Source organism: Episyrphus balteatus, chromosome 1 (genome assembly GCF_945859705.1).
Source record: "Episyrphus balteatus chromosome 1, idEpiBalt1.1, whole genome shotgun sequence".
NCBI lineage: Eukaryota > Metazoa > Arthropoda > Insecta > Diptera > Syrphidae > Episyrphus > Episyrphus balteatus.
Genome location: NC_079134.1, coordinates 15,332,381 through 15,351,290, shown reverse-complemented (window position 1 = coordinate 15,351,290; position 18,910 = coordinate 15,332,381). Strand labels below are relative to the sequence as shown.

General features: G+C 29.9%; 1 protein-coding gene across 7 annotated transcripts in view; it reads right to left on the bottom strand.

The window, feature by feature from the left end:
- LOC129916788 (multidrug resistance-associated protein 1) overlaps positions 1 to 18,910 on the bottom strand; it is a 49,449-nt gene that overhangs the window by 8,723 nt on the left and 21,816 nt on the right. The window contains exons 10-12 of one of the 7 annotated variants that reach the window (XM_055996943.1): positions 16,390 to 16,552; positions 16,118 to 16,325; positions 14,784 to 15,004 (exon numbers count right to left, since the gene is read on the bottom strand). In XM_055996943.1, the coding sequence (XP_055852918.1) occupies positions 14,784 to 15,004; positions 16,118 to 16,325; positions 16,390 to 16,552 (592 nt within the window). Of the gene's footprint in view, positions 1 to 2,796; positions 3,018 to 5,000; positions 5,222 to 5,630; positions 5,855 to 9,224; positions 9,446 to 12,365; positions 12,587 to 14,783; positions 15,005 to 16,117; positions 16,326 to 16,389; positions 16,553 to 18,910 lie in introns of all 7 variants that reach the window. The other 6 variants (XM_055996935.1, XM_055996978.1, XM_055996927.1 and 3 more) reach the window with 6 other exon arrangements.

Here is an 18,910-nt window from a genome sequence, read left to right as displayed (position 1 = left end):
TATAAAAAACCCATTCTACAAAAATTGTCGTCTTGTACGCTAACATTAGAAATAGCAAAAGCAAATTGTTTCTCTGTTGTTTAGTGTAAATTTCGGTATATCGGAGCTTTATTTTTGGATAAGGCTGAAGAATAAGCAAGCTTAAAATGTCTGCCAAAAAGTCTTAGAGTAAGTAGAAAATTTAGAGTAAATTAGAAAATTTGTTTAAGGTTTTTTTTTTCGAGAAATAAAGTGTTTAAAAGTTTAATAAATTGCTATTAATTTAGAGTTAGTTACACTGAAAAAGATACTCAATTATATTAATTTCTTAAAATTAAATCAAAAACTGGGCTAGGAAAAAGGAATCAAGCGGGAGGAATATTTGCACCATAAAAAGTAAGGTAGGGTAGAAGGGGGAGGATTTGCCAGGATTTAGGAAAATTGACTTAACGCAAAGTTTTTACGTTTCTTTTAATTTTTTTATATCTGATATTATTATTGACTTTATTATCTTCACTAAAATATTTTTTTCATTTTGCTATATTAATTATTTCTATTTTTAATAATTTATTCAAAAAAACGAAAAGTGATGTGGCAAAGCCTCCCCAGGTGGGAGGCTTTGCCACGGGGGTGGGGAGGGATTGCCAGTTACCTAAATATCAAAGTTAATACAAATAAAACCTATAATCATAAACAAAACTTCTTTTTAGCTGAAAATACGAAGAAGGGACTGATTTTTAAGGATTCTGCCATCCTCTTTTGAGGAAGCTCGCTTCTGGCAAATGTACCCCATGGGGTGCATTTGCCAGAGCAAAACCTACCCAAAAACAAATGGCAAATGCACCCCACAAGCTAATCTTTCAAAAATTTACTTATAACTTTTTTATAAGTTAAACAGTAAAAAAATCGCTTCTACACAGCATAGTACACATAATTTTGAAAAGATATTTGTATCAAAAAGTAATTTAACACGACAAATACCTACAATTTACGACGGTTATGTACCTTCATATTTTGGTTCTCAACATTAAAAAACTAACGCAAGCGTCTAATTTATTTCGTGTCCAGCCAAAAGCTGTCAAACTTTGTGCAAAGTTTTCAATCATAAATGTGCAACAGAAAATGATTTTTCGGTATTTAATATTCTGTTGGTTTGGAAAAAAACCTGGACTGGCAAAGGTACCCCACTGGCAAATGCTCCCCCTTCTACCCTAATTAAGACTAGGACAGCAGGATATTATTATTAGAAAGAGTAAAGTGGACGGCTCATAGAATATGGAAGCATTGCCTATTGCCTTAAATATGTGGTTTATCTGGGTAGTGAAAAATTAGCTCTTAGTTAAAAAAAAATTGTTAGGCAAGAAACATAAACATGATTTCTGTCCAATGAAAAGTTGAAATATATCCAGTTACAAAAATAAACAAATCATTTTTGTGATTAGTAGGGATTTTATGCTTACTTGATTCGATGTATTTTTTATTACCAGTTTTAACAGACGTTCATTAAAAAAAACCAAAAATCTAACACAAAAGGTAATCAACAAAAACTCACTGAGAATTAGGACTTTTTTTTTAGTGCAAATGAGTTGGTTTTTGACCGTTTTCGTGAAAAGCTATTGCTTTACTTTACAGTTTACATAATTCTCAAGAAAATGCGACCTATGTCGAATACTACAAGGCGGGCTTAAATTGGGTTTAAATGGTTCTAATTTCACAGATAAAAAAATAAATTAATGAATTTTATACATGCCAAAAATCTTTGAATATGGACGAATTTCAAGATGATTGGATCTGTATGTGGGACATGCCTTTTCTATTATCTAAATGCTTTTTTTTTCCTTTTGACAAGTCAAACAAAAACAAATCATACCTCATAAGCACAATAAAAAATACTTTCAATTGTGTTTGGTATTGTTACATCAATCGATTCAATATCTTTAGAAAATCTTGCTAGAATTCTTCCAGTTGGATTTGTTGCAAAAAAATCAACTGGTATTCTCATCATTCTTGTTAAAAGCAAAGCATGTAAAGCTATAGATGCTTGTATGCAACTAGTTGTCAATGCAATATCTGCTCCATAACATGTTATTGCTGCAAAAATTATAAGAAATATTTATATTTTTGTACTATTACTTCTACTACATTAAACCATTTTTTTTAGATTTCACGTCATGCAAAATGCAATTTTTAAAACTTTAGTATCAAACAATCAATCTATTCGTTTTTTTTTTGTTAGTTCTGATGCAAAAATTATAAAATAGGATCCAATAAAAATTTACTGCACTGCAATAACAAAATAATTTCGGAGAGCTTTTTGGATTTGTACGAAATCTTAAAGTATCAGAGTATTTTTGCTCTACACATGTAAAGCTGGTATATATCATATCAATGTATTCCTAAGACCTATGAATAATGACTCCACTCGAGTCTGAAGATAGGCTTAATCTTCTTTTCAAAATATTAGTTGTTATTGAAAAGCTTAAAAAATATGATTGCGGAGAAAACTACTAGTCTTGTATACAATATAATTATTTTATTAAAGATGATTTTAAAGGATTTTTAAGGATATTATGTAATGTCGGATAACTAACTGAAATTTGCTAGGTAAGGAAAATTTTTTGGAAATGAAGTAAATTTTAGTTATAATTTATTTGTTTAGGACAAGTTACTAAATCATTCAGTTTAACCACAGAAACTGTAATAAATAAAATTATTTCACAACTTTGCCTTAAATTGTTAAATATTAGTAACAAAGTTAATCAAAACAAGCTTAGTTAAATATTGTTAGCAAACATATAGACATTACCAATTTCATACCTTGTAAGTATGTGATATATATCCTCTAACATTAGGTGGTAAAATTGAGTCTATAAAATAGACATCATTTGCCAAACGATCTAAAATTCTTCCCTTTGGTATAATATCAAAGAACCAACTTGGTGCTCGTATAATTCTTTGAAATAGTTTTCTAAAAATTCTACTTGCACTCATTACGGATCCCAATTCAATGGCTAATGCAGCCAAACAGTAAAATATAACTGAATGTTTGTTATAGTTGTGTTTTTTTTTTTTGTAGAATGGGTTAGAGAATTAGTAAAAAAAAATTTATTTTATTTATAGAAAATAAAAATGGACCACAAACAAAAAATCGCTAAACAGTTGTAATTGTACATAACTTGACAATTTTACATATGTATTTGAAAAAATAACAAAACTAATCTTTGTGTACCTATATAGTTGTTGGCATTGGGTGTTTTTATAATCAAATAAATTTTGTAGTTTATGAATGAATCAATGAATGAAAAGAGAATACCTATTGAACAAAAAGTTGTACATAATTGATATATTTTGTTTGTTAAAATATGAATAGATAAAGGTTATTCATCAAACAATATCTTTTATAAGTAAACGTGGTGGATTTTCATTCAAACCTTAACAAAAAAAATGGTTAAAACAAACTGTTTTATATGACTTTCTAACCGCGAAATTAACTTAAATTACCCAAGGTTTAAGTAAGATTTGATACGACTTGTAAAGCTTAACTTTTTAACTTAGACGAATTAAAATATTAAAATTTATTTGAATTTTCTTAAATGTTTTCAAAATACGTGTTAGGTTTTATCTTATTCAATAGTAAAATTAACTCGTGAGTTAAAGGTGAGTTAAGAGTTGTTAATTATATGGGCAACGCATTGTATTTCGTTATATTTTTAAAGTATTTAAAATTTGCCGTTAAGGCTATCTATTGCCAACGACCCAATATCGACAGTTTGCCAAAAATAGTACTTATAAAGACTTTTTCTAAATGAAAAAAATCTATTACGTCAAGCTTTTGAAGTTACAGTATCTCAAATACGTGACGTTATAGATTTTTTCTGACTGCAAATGATCAATATCTAAAAGTATTAGAAAAGTATAATTGGGCTAGCAAAATATTATAAAATATTTGTGTTTAAAATTGTATTGTTTCAAGTTTCTTACATCCATTTTCAAACAGTCATTTTGAAAAGTTGGCAGCCCCTTTGTATTCTCTACAAAAATGGTCGTCAGTGTACCATTTTCGTATCTTTATTTTCACACGAATAGGCCATAGGCCTACAAAAATGGCAACCCAAAAAAAACACTAAAAACAATTATTTTTTAGTATTTAAATAGGGTTGCCAAGTACTTGCTCGTATTTTAGAGTTGGCACTCGATGGATAGAAGAAAGTGTCAGCTAGGATATAATGTATATTTTAGCCCTTAAGTATATACTTTTTTTTTACAAAAAAAAGGGTTGCCAGATGTGTAGGGTTACATTTATCAAATTATCAAACAAATATAAGCATTTACTTTTAAAATTTAAATACTATTTTCGATAGGTACTATTTTGTTTTATATTACTTACTTAAATAAAAAAAAAACTGGACTATGTAGATTTAAAAAATATTTGAATAAAAAAATATTTAAATATTTATTAAACAATTAATAACTTACTTGCGTGCTTTAAATTATATAAATAATTTTTAATATAAATTTACTATTAATAAGGGGGTGTTTAGTGTTTACATTATTTCTACAACTTATAATATAATCTTATGAATACCTACTTAAAAAAAAATACTATACAAAAAAACTTAAGTAATAATTTGTTTGTTAATTAAAAAGTGTAGGACTTTGAAAAAGAATATAAAGTAAAAGTAACAAAAAGCATACTAAAGGCACACATTTAACAAAAACTCGAGTATTTTGGATTTTAATTTCTTGTGAATTTTTTTTGAATCTGCTTCTTCTAAAAAGGTTCATTTTCGATGTTGTTAACACTCGTCCTATGTTTGTTTAATATTTTAATATGTTCTTCCTAATTTCTATGTTTTTCGATCTTTTTCTACGATTTTCTATGTTTTTATTAAATCACTTCTACAATAATATGACTTATATTTTTTGCATAAAAATTAAATTATATTTAAAACATTAACAACATCGAAAATGATCCCATTTTGTAGCAATTGTGCACAATACTAAAAAAAAAAATAACATACCTGGTAGGTTGTGGATATAAACATTTTCATATTAAATGGCATTACAAGATCTAATACTGATATATCACTCGAGCATCTATCTAATATACGTCCTTTTGGTGTTGTATCAAAAAAATCAGACGGTGCCTGAAGTATGCAGCGAAATAAATGCCTCAAAATATTTCTCGATGCATTTAGAGTTGCCAATGATAAAGTTATTGTGGCTCCAAAATTACAAAGCGCTGATAGTAGAAGTTATGAATGATTTTTTTTTTTTTTTTTCAAATAATTTTGTTTTGGAAAATATGAAATTTTTGTTTTTGTGTTTTGTCAGATTTTCGAAGAAAATTAAGAAAGAGGGAGAGAGAGATAAAATATAAAAAGAAAATGTTGTTTTATAGTTTTTTTTTCTGTGTGTTATGGTTATTCGAAGAAATTGAAATTTTTTTTATTGTTTATAAAAAAAAAATATCTAATACCTCAAAGCCAATTAAAAATGTTAGGAAACGAAAAAAAAAAAATAATAATAATTTAAGCTAAGCTTATTTTGTTATAATTTGCGGGATGCTTAAAAAAGATTTAAATAAATATGTACATCAATTTTAATATAGACAAAAATAAATTATAAAAAATAATAATAATATTTTATACCATAAATATAAACGTCAAAAACGAATCCAACGACGCTGAAACACCTTCGTCGACTGTTTCCAAATCGCCACTAAAATTATTCAATAGACGACCAACTGATGTGATATCGAAGAAATTTGGCAGCGAACCACGCATAATTACTTTCAGAAGGTTGTTGTGAATTTTTTTCGAAGCTTCAAAGCATCCGACGTAGAGCGTTACAATGGCGAAATACGATGCAACTCCTGAGTATTTTGTAGATTTTTTTTTCAATTTGAAAATAAACATAAATTTATTTTAGAAACCGCATAAAATAACAAATTTTTCAATCTCCAATGACATTACTCATAAGTGCATTTATGGGAATTCTTTTTTACCTTTTCCAATGACGATTGGTAAATATGAATGTTAAATGGAATGTCTCGAGGCATTCGTCAAGTAAGCAATATCATGTCTTTTAAAGAACTTTAACCTTGATGTTTGTGGAAGTACCACATACCTTAAAGAATGATTTATTGTTTTTGAAATATTCCGACTTTTGGATTTTTTTCATGAGAAATTAGTAAATGAAATTTTTTATTTTATTTGAATTTTTGGTTTGGTTTTTGTTTTTCTACCAATGAAATTAAATAAATGAATTGTAAACTTATGAAGAAATATTATGATTTTTCGTTTGAAAGATAAGAAAAAAATAAGATCAATGGATCTCTTTAAAATTCACTTTTTTAATTTATTTTCAACCTTATCTGAAGCTGAATAAACAAATACAACTCTTTACAGATTTTTCCCCAACAAACATTTTTTTATTTATTTTAACCTTTGCGAGAGCGATAACTGAAGTAGTAAATCGGCATAAAATTGAATTCTATTTTTGTATTGATTTTGAATGACGCTATTTTGTAAACTATTTTCTCTATGCAAATAAAACAAATTATTCTATAGTTTTTCCTAACGCTTTGTCGGATTTTCCCGACTTCTTCAGGTCGTGTAGGTATAAAATATGAATAAATAAATAAACTCATTAAACGTTGGGAAAACCTTTGGAATAGAAATGGTAACGGAGTTACGAATAACAGAGTTACGGGCGACAGGTTACGAGCGTCAAAGTTACGCGAAACCGAAGTTACGAAAAACTAGAGTTACGAATTCTAAAGTTATGTTAAGCTATGACATGTGATTTTTGGGTTGGCAATAATTGCGAGGAACGATATGGAATTATGGAAACATAAATAAGAGAATATCGATACGTAGGTGCAATATTAGTTGGACAAATAAGAAGTTAATTTCAATTATGTCCCCCAAACTTACATAAGTATACTTATGTTTTTTTTTCTATTTCAACGTTTTTGCGATCTTCTCACAAAAACAAAACCATATTATGTATATCTATACCTTTCCAATCAAAATTTTACAATAAATAACACCCATTTTCGCTTTACTCATTTAGTTCTGACCAATGAGAAAAATGTTAATCTCATGTTTGTATTTCCATAATCCCATATCGTTCCTCGCAATTGTTGCCAACCCAAAAATCACATGTCATAGCTTAACATAACTTTAGAATTCGTAACTCTAGTTTTTCGTAACTTCGGTTTCGCGTAACTTTGACGCTCGTAACTCTGTCGCCCGTAACTCTGGTATTCGTAACTTCGTCGGTTTCCCGGTCTAATTAATAAATTAACGTCTAAAAGTAAATTTATTAATGAAAATTTTAATAAAGCAAAACAATTACTATTTAATAGCCCCTGAATGGCGCCACTGTTCATTGGCCACGAAATAAAATTTCGTGCTTTTATCTTTTTAATCCTGATCGAGAAGAAACAGTGTTCATATGTAAAGCTTAAATATTCGATTAGTATAAAATCGGAGAAGAGAAGAGGGAAAATTGATTAGACGTTAGACGAACAAATACTGACTCGGAAAATCCTCGAAAGCTCTTTTAAGGGCCAATTTTTCAATAGTCAGTTAAACAGTCAGTTAGTACTTATTCCTAAGGATAGAGAAAAAATCAATTTTTCAACAGGCAGATATTGCTTATTCCTAAGAATTAAACTATCTGCTTCTTTCAGAGACGAATAAAAATTATTCTAAGAAATAATCTCAACAAAAATATTGTGTCAGTTGTCAAAGCTGTTTTGAAAGAATTTTGAAAAAAATACAGTGGAAAACAAGAAAACAAAAACAATCATGACGTTTAATTTTAAATATTTTTGAATTTGACAATTTTTTTTTGTTATTCTGTAGAATAAATTAATATTGATTGAAAAATTCAATGTTTTTATCTGATGGTTTATGAGCCTAACAACTTTATTCGTCGAACAGTTAACTGACTGTTTATTAGAAGATTGAAAAATTGGCTCTAAATTAAATTTGCTATTCTATCGATTAAGTTGACTTAATTGTTTAAATGTTGTTCCCCGAAAGTATGAAAGTAAAGCAAATAATTGTACGGCAAATAAATTGCCGTAATTGATGATAAGTTAATATGAGGATGACAAGAAACGAATAACATTCTAAGGGATTAGAACACAAAATTACTCTTCACTTTAGCTATGTAGGTATGTGCATTGTGCATATCGATCTAACTTGAAATCAAGTTTGAAGCACAAACTTGGAGGGAGCAAGTAAGTAGGTAATCCGTCATTTCAACCATAGAAATCAAAAGATCACTCTATAAAATTAGCAAAGTTTCATAGTGCTGAGACACATGTACATAAGTGCTCATTGATCATGTTTGTCATATAAAAATGCTGTTTTTACCACTGACAACGAATGAATTCCAATGATCACAATGATTAAGCCTGCTAACTTTTTTTGGTACCACTGTCAACATTTTGAAACTTTTAAGCAGAAAATATTGTTTTCAACGAGCAGTTTATTTGTACATAATCGATTGGTGAGCAGAGCGTTTCATTGGGATTTCTTTAATCCACTGAGTTTGCCACAATTTACTAGTAAAACGCGTCTATAGGCAAAATATTTATTATTTTTTGTATTATAAACAAGATTAAAAATGGTCATTATACCAAATTTTTAAGACAAACAAATTTTGAATGATTCTAGAAAAATCTTCTTAATTTTTCAAAGACAATACTCTCAGAACAATTCAGCGATCGTTTGAAAAGACAGCCTTGTGAACATTAAGGAGTAAATCAGATTTAAGGTTTGTATACTTAAAGATATTACTCTCATTATTTGTTCATAATTTCTATAAAAGTGTTGCATTTCAAAAATAAACCTTTTGAATATTTCTTAAAAAATAGCTTTGTACAATAACATTCAAGATTCAAAAATTTCATCACGTGCAACAGATCTATACAAATAAAACAAAACAAACAAGCCCAATCGATATTATAAGACAGTAGGTACTTACTTCTATAGATATTTTAAGGTATATTATAAGAAAAATCAAGTAATGGCAAACAAATTTAAAATCTAACAAAAAAAAGAAAGCACTCTTTTCTTTAATATTATCTCTAGTGAAGGTTTTATGCGTATTATGTATAAATGTATGATGGGATATATTCTTCAATTTTTTTTAGGAAACATACATACATCAAAAAAAGTAAAAGTATAGGAAGAAAAACATTATTTTTTCTAAAAAAAAGTATTTACCCCAAATAATGTCATGAGCAATGATCTTATGCTGCCGGGCAAGGTGTTATCTAAAGAATCGACATCTTTTGAAAAACGATTAACAATTCGACCCACAGGTGTGATATCGAATAATTCCATTGGCCAACGCATTACATTATAGACAAGGCCACGATTAATCTGATTTGCACCTTTCAGACATCCCAAATTCAAACAAAGCGCAGACGTTAATTGTGAACAAACTATACATTTTTTTGTTGTTCGTTATAATGGTAATGGTGGTTTTTGAAAATTCGTGGAGCATGTTTTGAAAAAAATATTTCATTGTTTATTTTGTATTTTTTTTATATTAAGGTAATTTTTTTGAATTCGTTTTTCAGTGTTAGTAAGGATTTTTTAAATTAAAAAAAAATAGAAAACATAAAACAAATATCATGCGAAATTATACACGTTAAAACAAAGTTATTAACATTTTTATATTTTTTGTTAGTTAAATATTTATAATATAGATTTTACAAAAAAAATATCAAGTCAAGCAATTTACACAAAAAAAAATATTTAAAAAAAATAGCAAGGTTTGATTAAAAAAAAGTCAAAACCCGAACATAAAAAGGTCCAACCACTTTTCATTATACAAAGAAACTGATCACAACTTATTTATTTTTTGGGGGGATAATAAAATAATCTTAGAAATATACAATCTTAACGGCTGTAAGCTGAATGTTCCACAGCAAATTTTAGAAGATACACAAAATTTTATAAAGAATTGTGTAACTTTCCATTTCTATCACTTTCGTTGACATGCATCAACATTTTTTTTTAACGAAAGCACTGATGAAACCTAACTTTACCTAAAAATTACACCGGCCACAAAAAAAAGTGGCATGTACATGGGAGAAGACCTACCTACCGATATCCGAATTTCAAGTCCGTTTTGGCTGGGTTACCCTCCAGTTTTGAGCTGTGACTGCATTTTTTTTTTTTGTATTTTATTTCTTTTTTTGGGAGTTTTTTGCATTTTGCTCAAAACTGGAGGGTGATCGGGCCAAACGGATTTGAAATTCGGAATCAGCGGGTCCGAATACATATCAGCAGGTAGGCCTGGTCACAAGTTCATTCCATTTTTTTTTTGTTAAGTGCCCCATAAATCAAGTGAAGTTTATTTGGACAAAGACAAGTCAATAGAATTGACTTACTTTAACGAAGCGAAAGCAAAACAACAATTGAGTATTATGGCTGCATATTTAAAATTTGAAAACTGATATCGTTCGTTTTTGAGTTTATTTCTCAAATCAGATCAAACTGACAATTTGATAATATTGACAATGGCAAAAGTTGAATCCATATTTGCAAAATTAGGAGTTCGAATATCTTCGCACTTCGTGTTTAAATGGCTACATTTTGTCAACGATAGACATAATTTTTTGCTCACACAAAAAAGTTGCGTATACGCCACAGTGACCCTTACCATGAATCATTGATTTCAACTCCACAAATTGATATTAATTTTTGTATTTCTGAACTTATAATAAATTCTTCTAAAAAATTCAACAACTTTTTTTTTTTAATTTAATAAACATAATGATATCGAGATTATTTAAGAAAAACAAAATAAATTCGAGAGAGGGACAATTCTTTCCCAACGGGTACAAAGGGGTTAAATCACAAAATTCCACTTTTCGGATTCTGATGAAATAAGAATAAGCTTTTTTTTTATTTTATTTAGTATCAAAAACATAAATTTAGAGCAACTCGTTCTTATAAAAATAAAAGATCAATGCTCTTAAATTCATGGATTTTCATACATTAGCTCAACTTCAATTGCATTTTCTGGCAAACTATCATTTTTCACTTAACCCCTTTGTACGCAAAGATTTTCTGTCAAAAAATACATCTATGTCCAGAAAGGTAAAAATCTAAAGTTGGGTCCACTTCCAAATCGTTTAGTTCGATAGGTTAATTTTTTGAAACAGACTTAATTAGTTTGTAGGCGTAGATACTCGCAGATGTGCTCATATGCATTATATCAGTTAAAATAATGTTGAAAACATAAACTGCTTAGCTTAACGGTTTGGAACGTATTTTGAGCATATTGATTAACTTTGTGTGGACCCAGCTTAACAGATCAGTGCGCTTGAGTTTCTTTTAAAGGCTGAATAACTTTTGGCGCAAAATATCATCGAAAAATACACAAAAATCGGTTTTAGACATATTTACATATATGAATTAGAAAATATCGAAAGTTTAAGAAGATTTCGAATATGAATTGAATGCACCAGGAAGAGTAAAGTTTACAATTCTGGTCTTAAGAGTTATGCACAAATGGCTTGTGAGCTTTCGCTAAATTTTCCAAAAAGGTGTTCAGACAAGAAGTTGGCAAATTATGAAGTGCAAATGAGGTCTAACCGGCAAATATTTGCGACTACATATCTTAAATTTTCTTAAAAGTTAAAACGATAATTTATGTCTGATATCAGCCCGAACTTTTAAAAGATCGATCTGTTTTAAATAATGAGAACCAAAAAGTTGATGATCGTTATTATTTTAAGAAGTGTTTTTTGCTTAACCAAAAAAAATTTATTTGTTTTAAAAAACTTTGAAAAAGGAGATTTTTGTGGAAATTCTGGTTTTAACAATATTTTATTTATAAATGTATTTTCATCAAAGTTATTAAAAGATATCTGCCTATTAGTGCTAGGTTGATAAATTGAAATTCTTTTGCATCTTGCGGGTTAGTCCGAATAACCGTGTTTTTTTTTAACATGCACCACATAGTAGCAATTAGTCCACATTTTATTTAAGATTTAAATTAAGAAATAAATTCGATAAATACATATTTATGTTTTAATGTGTAGTTTGTTAACACTGATCTCCAAAATAAAGCCAATTTTTCCACATTCTTATTGTGAAAAAGCTGCAAAAAGATTTATTTGCATTAGAAAGGAAACTATCAATACAACAGTTAATAGCCAATTTAGTTGTCACTACAGATAATTGAATTTGAGTTTAGAAATTTTAACATCAATTTTAAGAACTGATTGATCGATTTTTTTGAAAATAGAGATCAGTACACTTATAAACAAACTAAGACGTGAATAGATGAAAAGATTTATATAGATGATTTTTATTTTCAAAATAAAAATAGAAACAAAAAAACTTTACCGAAAAACCTTGCGATATTACAGCTCGAATATTCAATGGAATCACATTGTCCACTGTGTCAATGTCCTTTGAAAAACGATTCAATACACGTCCCAACGGAGTTGTGTCAAAAAATTCCATTGGAAAACGTAAAGCGTTTTTCAAAAGGATTTCTTGTAGTTGCTTGGAGCAATAAATACATCCCAATGCTAATGATAAGGTCGCGATAAAGTCCACTGAGACTGTTTTTGTGTATATATAATAAAATATTGTATAATATTAAAGTTTAAACATAAAGGTTGATAAAATTTTCGCAAAAAAATAAAATCTGTACACCTGTTTTTTGTTTCGAAATAAAAAAAAAGTTAACTACAACATTTATAAGATTATGAATAAAATATACAAAACATTTGTCTCTTTTGTGCAAGAACCATTAATTTTTTTTCTCTTATACATATTGTCACTGTTTTGAAAAACTGGCATGACTCAAAAATTTTAATTCTTCAGAAAAGCTGTTTTAAATTTCCAAGTTTGTCAATTTTCCATACTATTTTCATAAATTGAAGAAAAAGAATCAGCTGTGTGATAGGATGCAAATCCTTTTAATTTATACTGAGTTTACAAAAATTAATAATGTATTGTTTCTAGTAAAACTAAAAAACAAGGATTTTTGAGTTATAAAACAACGACGATATAATATCCAATGTGCATTAGTATTTAGTTGTTTGAACTTACTTTCAAGAGATACAAAATTATGAGATTCATGATTTTTGCATAAAAGAGACAAATGTTTTCAGTAACTACTTGATTTGAAACACATAAATTTTATGATGTTTTTCTAAAATTGAGTATTATTTACAAGAGAGTTCTAAGTTACCCATGTGAATGAATAAAAAAAAGATGATCTTGTATTATTTAACATAACTCTATACTTCGACATGAATTTCCAATTATTATTGAAGATTTTTTTTCAATTGGCCTTAGGGAGTCCTAGATGGAAGTAATTACAAAAACGATACGACTGCAGATAAATAGCAGCTGAAACGACAAGGAGATTACGGTAAGGTATTGCAATGCCATGAAGCTTCTTCAATATTGTTCAGGAAACGATAGAGCACTATAAACAAGCAAACACAACCTTTCAAAAATCTACACACTAATGGGTATTTGCTGATGATATAAATATAATCGGAAACACGTAGGGGCCTGAAGCTATTGCCTTTAAGAACATGGAATCAGAGGCGAACAAAGTGTGCTTTGTAATAAATAAGAAGAAATTTACTATTATCATCAACGACATCAACTACATACCAGACCAGGTCAGATCGTGACTATGGAGAGGTATAACTTTGCAGTTATCAAAGAATTTCTCTTCTTGGGAACAGCTTTGAAATCTTCAAATGCCGTCAGCGTCAAAATCAAGCGTATAATAACTTCAAATAATAGCTGGACTCAGCCGAAAACGAATGAAAGATTCCCTTGCCTTACTGAAAAAGAATATCCTACGTTCGATTTGGCAATAGTCATTAAAACAGCTAACACTGAAGATACAACAATGAACTATTATGATCTTTTAAATAGACCCGTTCCATTGGAGGTGGTTATTTACTCATGAGTAGATGATCTAGAACATTTACTACTAAAACTACTCCTGCTTTTCTGGCTGAGTAGATGGAAATTGAAAGTGCGTTCCATTGAAAATTGATAGTAACCTACTAGTTGCACTTTGTTACCTACCAAAGGAACAGGACTTATGACGGGTAATTTGTCAAAACGCTACGCACTAAACGACTCTTAGAGACAAGAAACAAAGAGAGAACTTATCTTAGATGGTGGGATTAATAAAAGTGTCAGGGCAAAATCGATAAAAATCGAGGAGTGGCAGATTCTAATTTGGTTGAAAAGATAGTTTTCTATTCAAAACCTTTGATTGAAACAAATTAACAGCTAAAAACACTCGATTTTATCAAACACACTCGATGGTATCAAGTTAAGAGCTGGGTCCTCCAGACTTGCAGGAGATCAAACTGGCTCACTGGAAGAGGTTATTGAGTTTAACCTTAGCGCAGCTGTGCCATCATAAGTATTATAAGTAAGTAATTTGAATTTTAGATTCATAGCTAGCCTTAAAATAATTTAATAATTTTGTTATAACTAATTCGTTTTTGAGTAACAATCATTTGAAACCCATAGCAAATTTAAAAACCCTTACACTTAAATTCCTCCAACTTTTACAATAATTTTTAAAAAATCTAAAAGGAATTCTAATTCTAAAAAGAAATCTAAAAGAACTAACAACGATCAAGAGACCGAGATGATGAGGAGTATTTAAATTAAAAGGAATGAAAAAATATGAAATTTATTATGAAAATGAATATGAAATGAATATTTTGCCAATTTTATTACTATTTTCTTAAAAAATTAATTGAAAAAATTTACCGCGAAAGATTGTGAAATTAACGATCGCACACCCATCGGCAGGACATTATCCACAGTATCAATATCCTTTGAAAAACGATTTATTATACGTCCCAATGGTGTAGTGTCAAAAAATTCCATTGGAAAACGCATAACATTTCCAATTATAAATTCATGCATTTCCTTTGAGCAATAGATGCATCCCAATGCCAGTGTTAATGAAGACACGAAATTAGCGGTGACTGTTTTGTGTGTGTTTTTTGTTTTTGTGTTAGTTTAGATTTGTTTTAATAACAATCGCGATGTATTGTATGTAGTTTTGGTTTTGTTTTGTGTAACAAAATTTTAAAATTAAGAAATATGTTAAATTTGATCTTTTTTTAAGAAATTATGTATAATAAATGAAAATAAAATGTGTGTATATAAAAATAATACCAATTAATGTAATCACTAGTTTTGCATTTAAATTTAAACATTTATATATATTTGAATTTTTTTTGTTGTAAACAAATATTTCACCAGGTGGACACCGAAACCATTGACTTCACAGAAGAACGATATATTTTTTATAGAAAGCACTTTTTAAAGTAATTTTGTCAGCAGGTGTGCCTACTTTTTTATTAAGCAAACAGAAAAAGGAAGACGTTCAGTTTGTATTTTAAATAGACCATCGCTAATATTCTTTGGAATACTTCAGAGAATAAATTGCTTGAATCCGAAAAGGAACTGCCCAAAGATTTTAAAAACTATTGACAAGTTGCAAAACTTATCCAAAATTTAAATTCAAAAAGTTTAAATTCGGCTTAGGTCTTTTCGATAAGCCTATTTATAAAATAAAAGAACAAAAGCCGTCTTTTTACCAAAACATTTAAGCTTGACAGAAACTTGTATCACCACAAGATCAAAAGTAATTTAAGAAAATTAGCAACTCTATCGGATTTGATCAAAATATTTGGAAAGCATTTTAAAACTGCGAACCACAGAAAAGCTAAGCATAGTATAACAGAAGTCTAATAGATTTTGGGTAGCGACTTGTCTACTTGGAGGCTGAAGGAAGGCAGCAGGAAAAAAATTACAAAATGGTCTTAAAAATTTACAAACATGTAGAAGTCCGCACAGCAAAAATATAATCATCATAAACATTAAGCAAAAACAAGACAAACAAAAAAGTAAAACAAATATAAAAACAATTAATTTAAAAGCAAAACAAAGCATAAAAAAAAACTCAATTGCAAGCATAAAAAGCAAGCCAATTCAACATAAAAGCGCTCCAAAATATAATAAATAATTCAAATGCAAAAAATATATTTAAACAAAAAAATTTATATTAGAAAATATGTAGAAAAAAAACATACCTTGTCCAAAACCAAATGCACCATAAACACCTAAGTACATGTTACGAAGAGATGTATCAGTTTGAGCTGCTGTATCAGTTGACCATTTTGTTAGCCACAAATTCGAACCAATGGCAAATACTTGGAATAGGAAATTCAAGAGAATTGTTGAAACAGCTAATGTAATGCCAATGCTTTTGATGTAATGTTTATAGACCGCAAAGTCAACCTGTGAAAAACAATTTCGTTTAATTCATATACAAAATATTTAAAATTAATAGTTTTCAACTTACACCACCAGTTTGTGATTTTTCAATTTCTATCAATTTACCATCATCTTTAGCAGGTGACGCTTTATCGGTGGATAATTTTGAAACAGTTGAATCGACTGAATCTTGACGGTTGGTTTTACGTTTACGTATACTGCCTTTGTCACTGCCAAATGATCGAACAGAACTGAAAAAAGAAATATTCACATGAAATTAATGATTCTAGGAAAATATTTAAAACAAATCTGTTTAGATGACTCTAAACTCATTAAATTTTGTGAATTTTAAAACACGCACTGAAAAACTTGGCTTAAATTGAGTCTCTAAATTGAAATGAAAGAAGTCCCATTTCTTGTGATCAAATTATTTGAACACACTTATTATCGGTATCCGTACAACGCTCGTAATTTTTTTTGTTTCAATGGTTTGATGATTTTTGAAGTTACGGAAATCTACATCATCGATAAGATTGTTTGACTACAATTGTTTAAGGTTTTTTTATTAGTATTTTGGACGAGCAAAAGTGGTCAAGAACTTGCGTTTTTTTTAGTTTGTTTAAACTAAGCGGTGTTTCATGTTATTTAATTAAATTAAATAATTACGAATAAGTTTAATTTTGTATACTGTACCACTATTTGGTTTCCTTATTTTACCATGAGAACATACACTTTTGTCTGACAATTTTGTGAGATATATCATTGTAACGCACTTGTAGGACAATTAAATTGTTCGGTATCTTAAAATAATCTTACTGTGCAATTATAGCTATGGCCAGCTTATTGGGACAGTGTGAGAGAATATTATAAAATGCCATAAGTAGTAGTTTAAGACTTCTTAAAATTGCTGACAAAAGAGAATTCTGAGGCGTTTGAATTTTTTGGAAACATTTTTGCCAGAGATTTCTGAAGCGACAAAAATACAGATTCGATTCCCCAATCAACCATTTTGCTGTTTCTCTTTTGTCATTATTTGCATTATTTGTTGCAAATGTACAATTTTGGAATTCAAAAAGGATTATGTAACAAGAATGACAACAGATTAGTTGCAAAATGCACCAGAAACATGTCATTAAAAAAATATTGGATTTCCGTAAAGTCGAATCTTCTTCTTCTTCTTCCTTTTTCTCGGCGCTGTTATGATCTCGATGTCGAGGGGATCATAACTATCCCACGTAACTGCTTCACACTAGTGATCCGCCTGTGGGGTTCGCCGGGTTGACCTCAGAAATCGGCGGCAAGCCTCCCCGTTTTGTATTGTTCCATTTCTAAGGCCAACTGAATGCTGGTGGTTTTGCATTTGCTTGTACCAGGAGTTTTTAGGCCTACCTTTCTGTCTATTTCGTGTTGGAACGTTGTATGATATTTCTTTTTTGACGGGGTTCTCAGGATCTCTCCTTTGAACATGGCAATACCAACTGAGTCGGTCGTGTTCAATTTTTTGGGAGATGGTGTTTTTAACATGAAGGCTTCCTCGGATCTTCGTACTTCTAATTCTATCAAGCTTTGTTACTCCTGCTGTCATACGAAGCATCTTCATCTCAGCTGCCGTTAACTTACTCTCATACTTTTTGTACATTGTCCAACATTGTGAACCGTATGTGAGTGCTGGACGCACAACTGCGGTGTAGAGTCTTCCTTTCAGCTTAGGGGGCATTTTTCGATCACAGAAGATGGCAGAATTTTCCCGCCACTTCATCCACCCTACGCTTACGCGATGATTGATATCGTCATCACAAGTACCTTCGTTATTTATCATAGACCCCAGATATTTAAACTTTTCACACTTGGGAAGCACTACACCATTCAAATAAATGTCAGGAATAGGCCTGTGTGGATCAGAAAATGGGCAGCATAGGTATTGTCTTTTTCGCGCTTATGCGGTACCCACTACCTTCTAGAACATCCACCCATACATCAAGTGCTCGTTGCAGGGATATCGGGTCTTCACTTATGATGGCTCCATCGTCAGCAAAGAATAACTGATGCACTTTTGGGTCCGTCACTTTGCCTTCAAGCAGGTAATCAAGAACGGTAATAAAGAGCAGAGGACTCAAGACGCTTCCCTGGTGTATACCTACTGTGATTTCGAATCCTTCGGTGACTCCAGCTGCACATCTTACTTTAGTTACTGCTCCATCATACATGTCCATAATTATCCGCACATAGGTTTCCGGAACTCCTCGTTGTCTGAGGGCCACCCATATCAGATCTCGTGGTTGTCGATCGAATGCTTTTTCAAAATCAACCAATACCACATGCAAATCCTCCAATGAATCTCGATGTTTTTCCATAATGATTCTTATACTCTGGATTGCATCTGTGGTTGATTTACCCGCAACAAACCCGCACTGGTCCGTAAAGTCGAATAAGGGACGATAAAGCAAAAAAAAAATAAAAGTAAAAATCTTTCAACCGTGTAAACAGACAGTAAACCATTGTAAGAAATTTGAAAATTGTAAGCTCAATGACAGCTATTGTTTCAGCTTTGACAAAAAAAACTATTGACAACAAAACTATTTTAACCATAATGAATGTTTATTTATTTT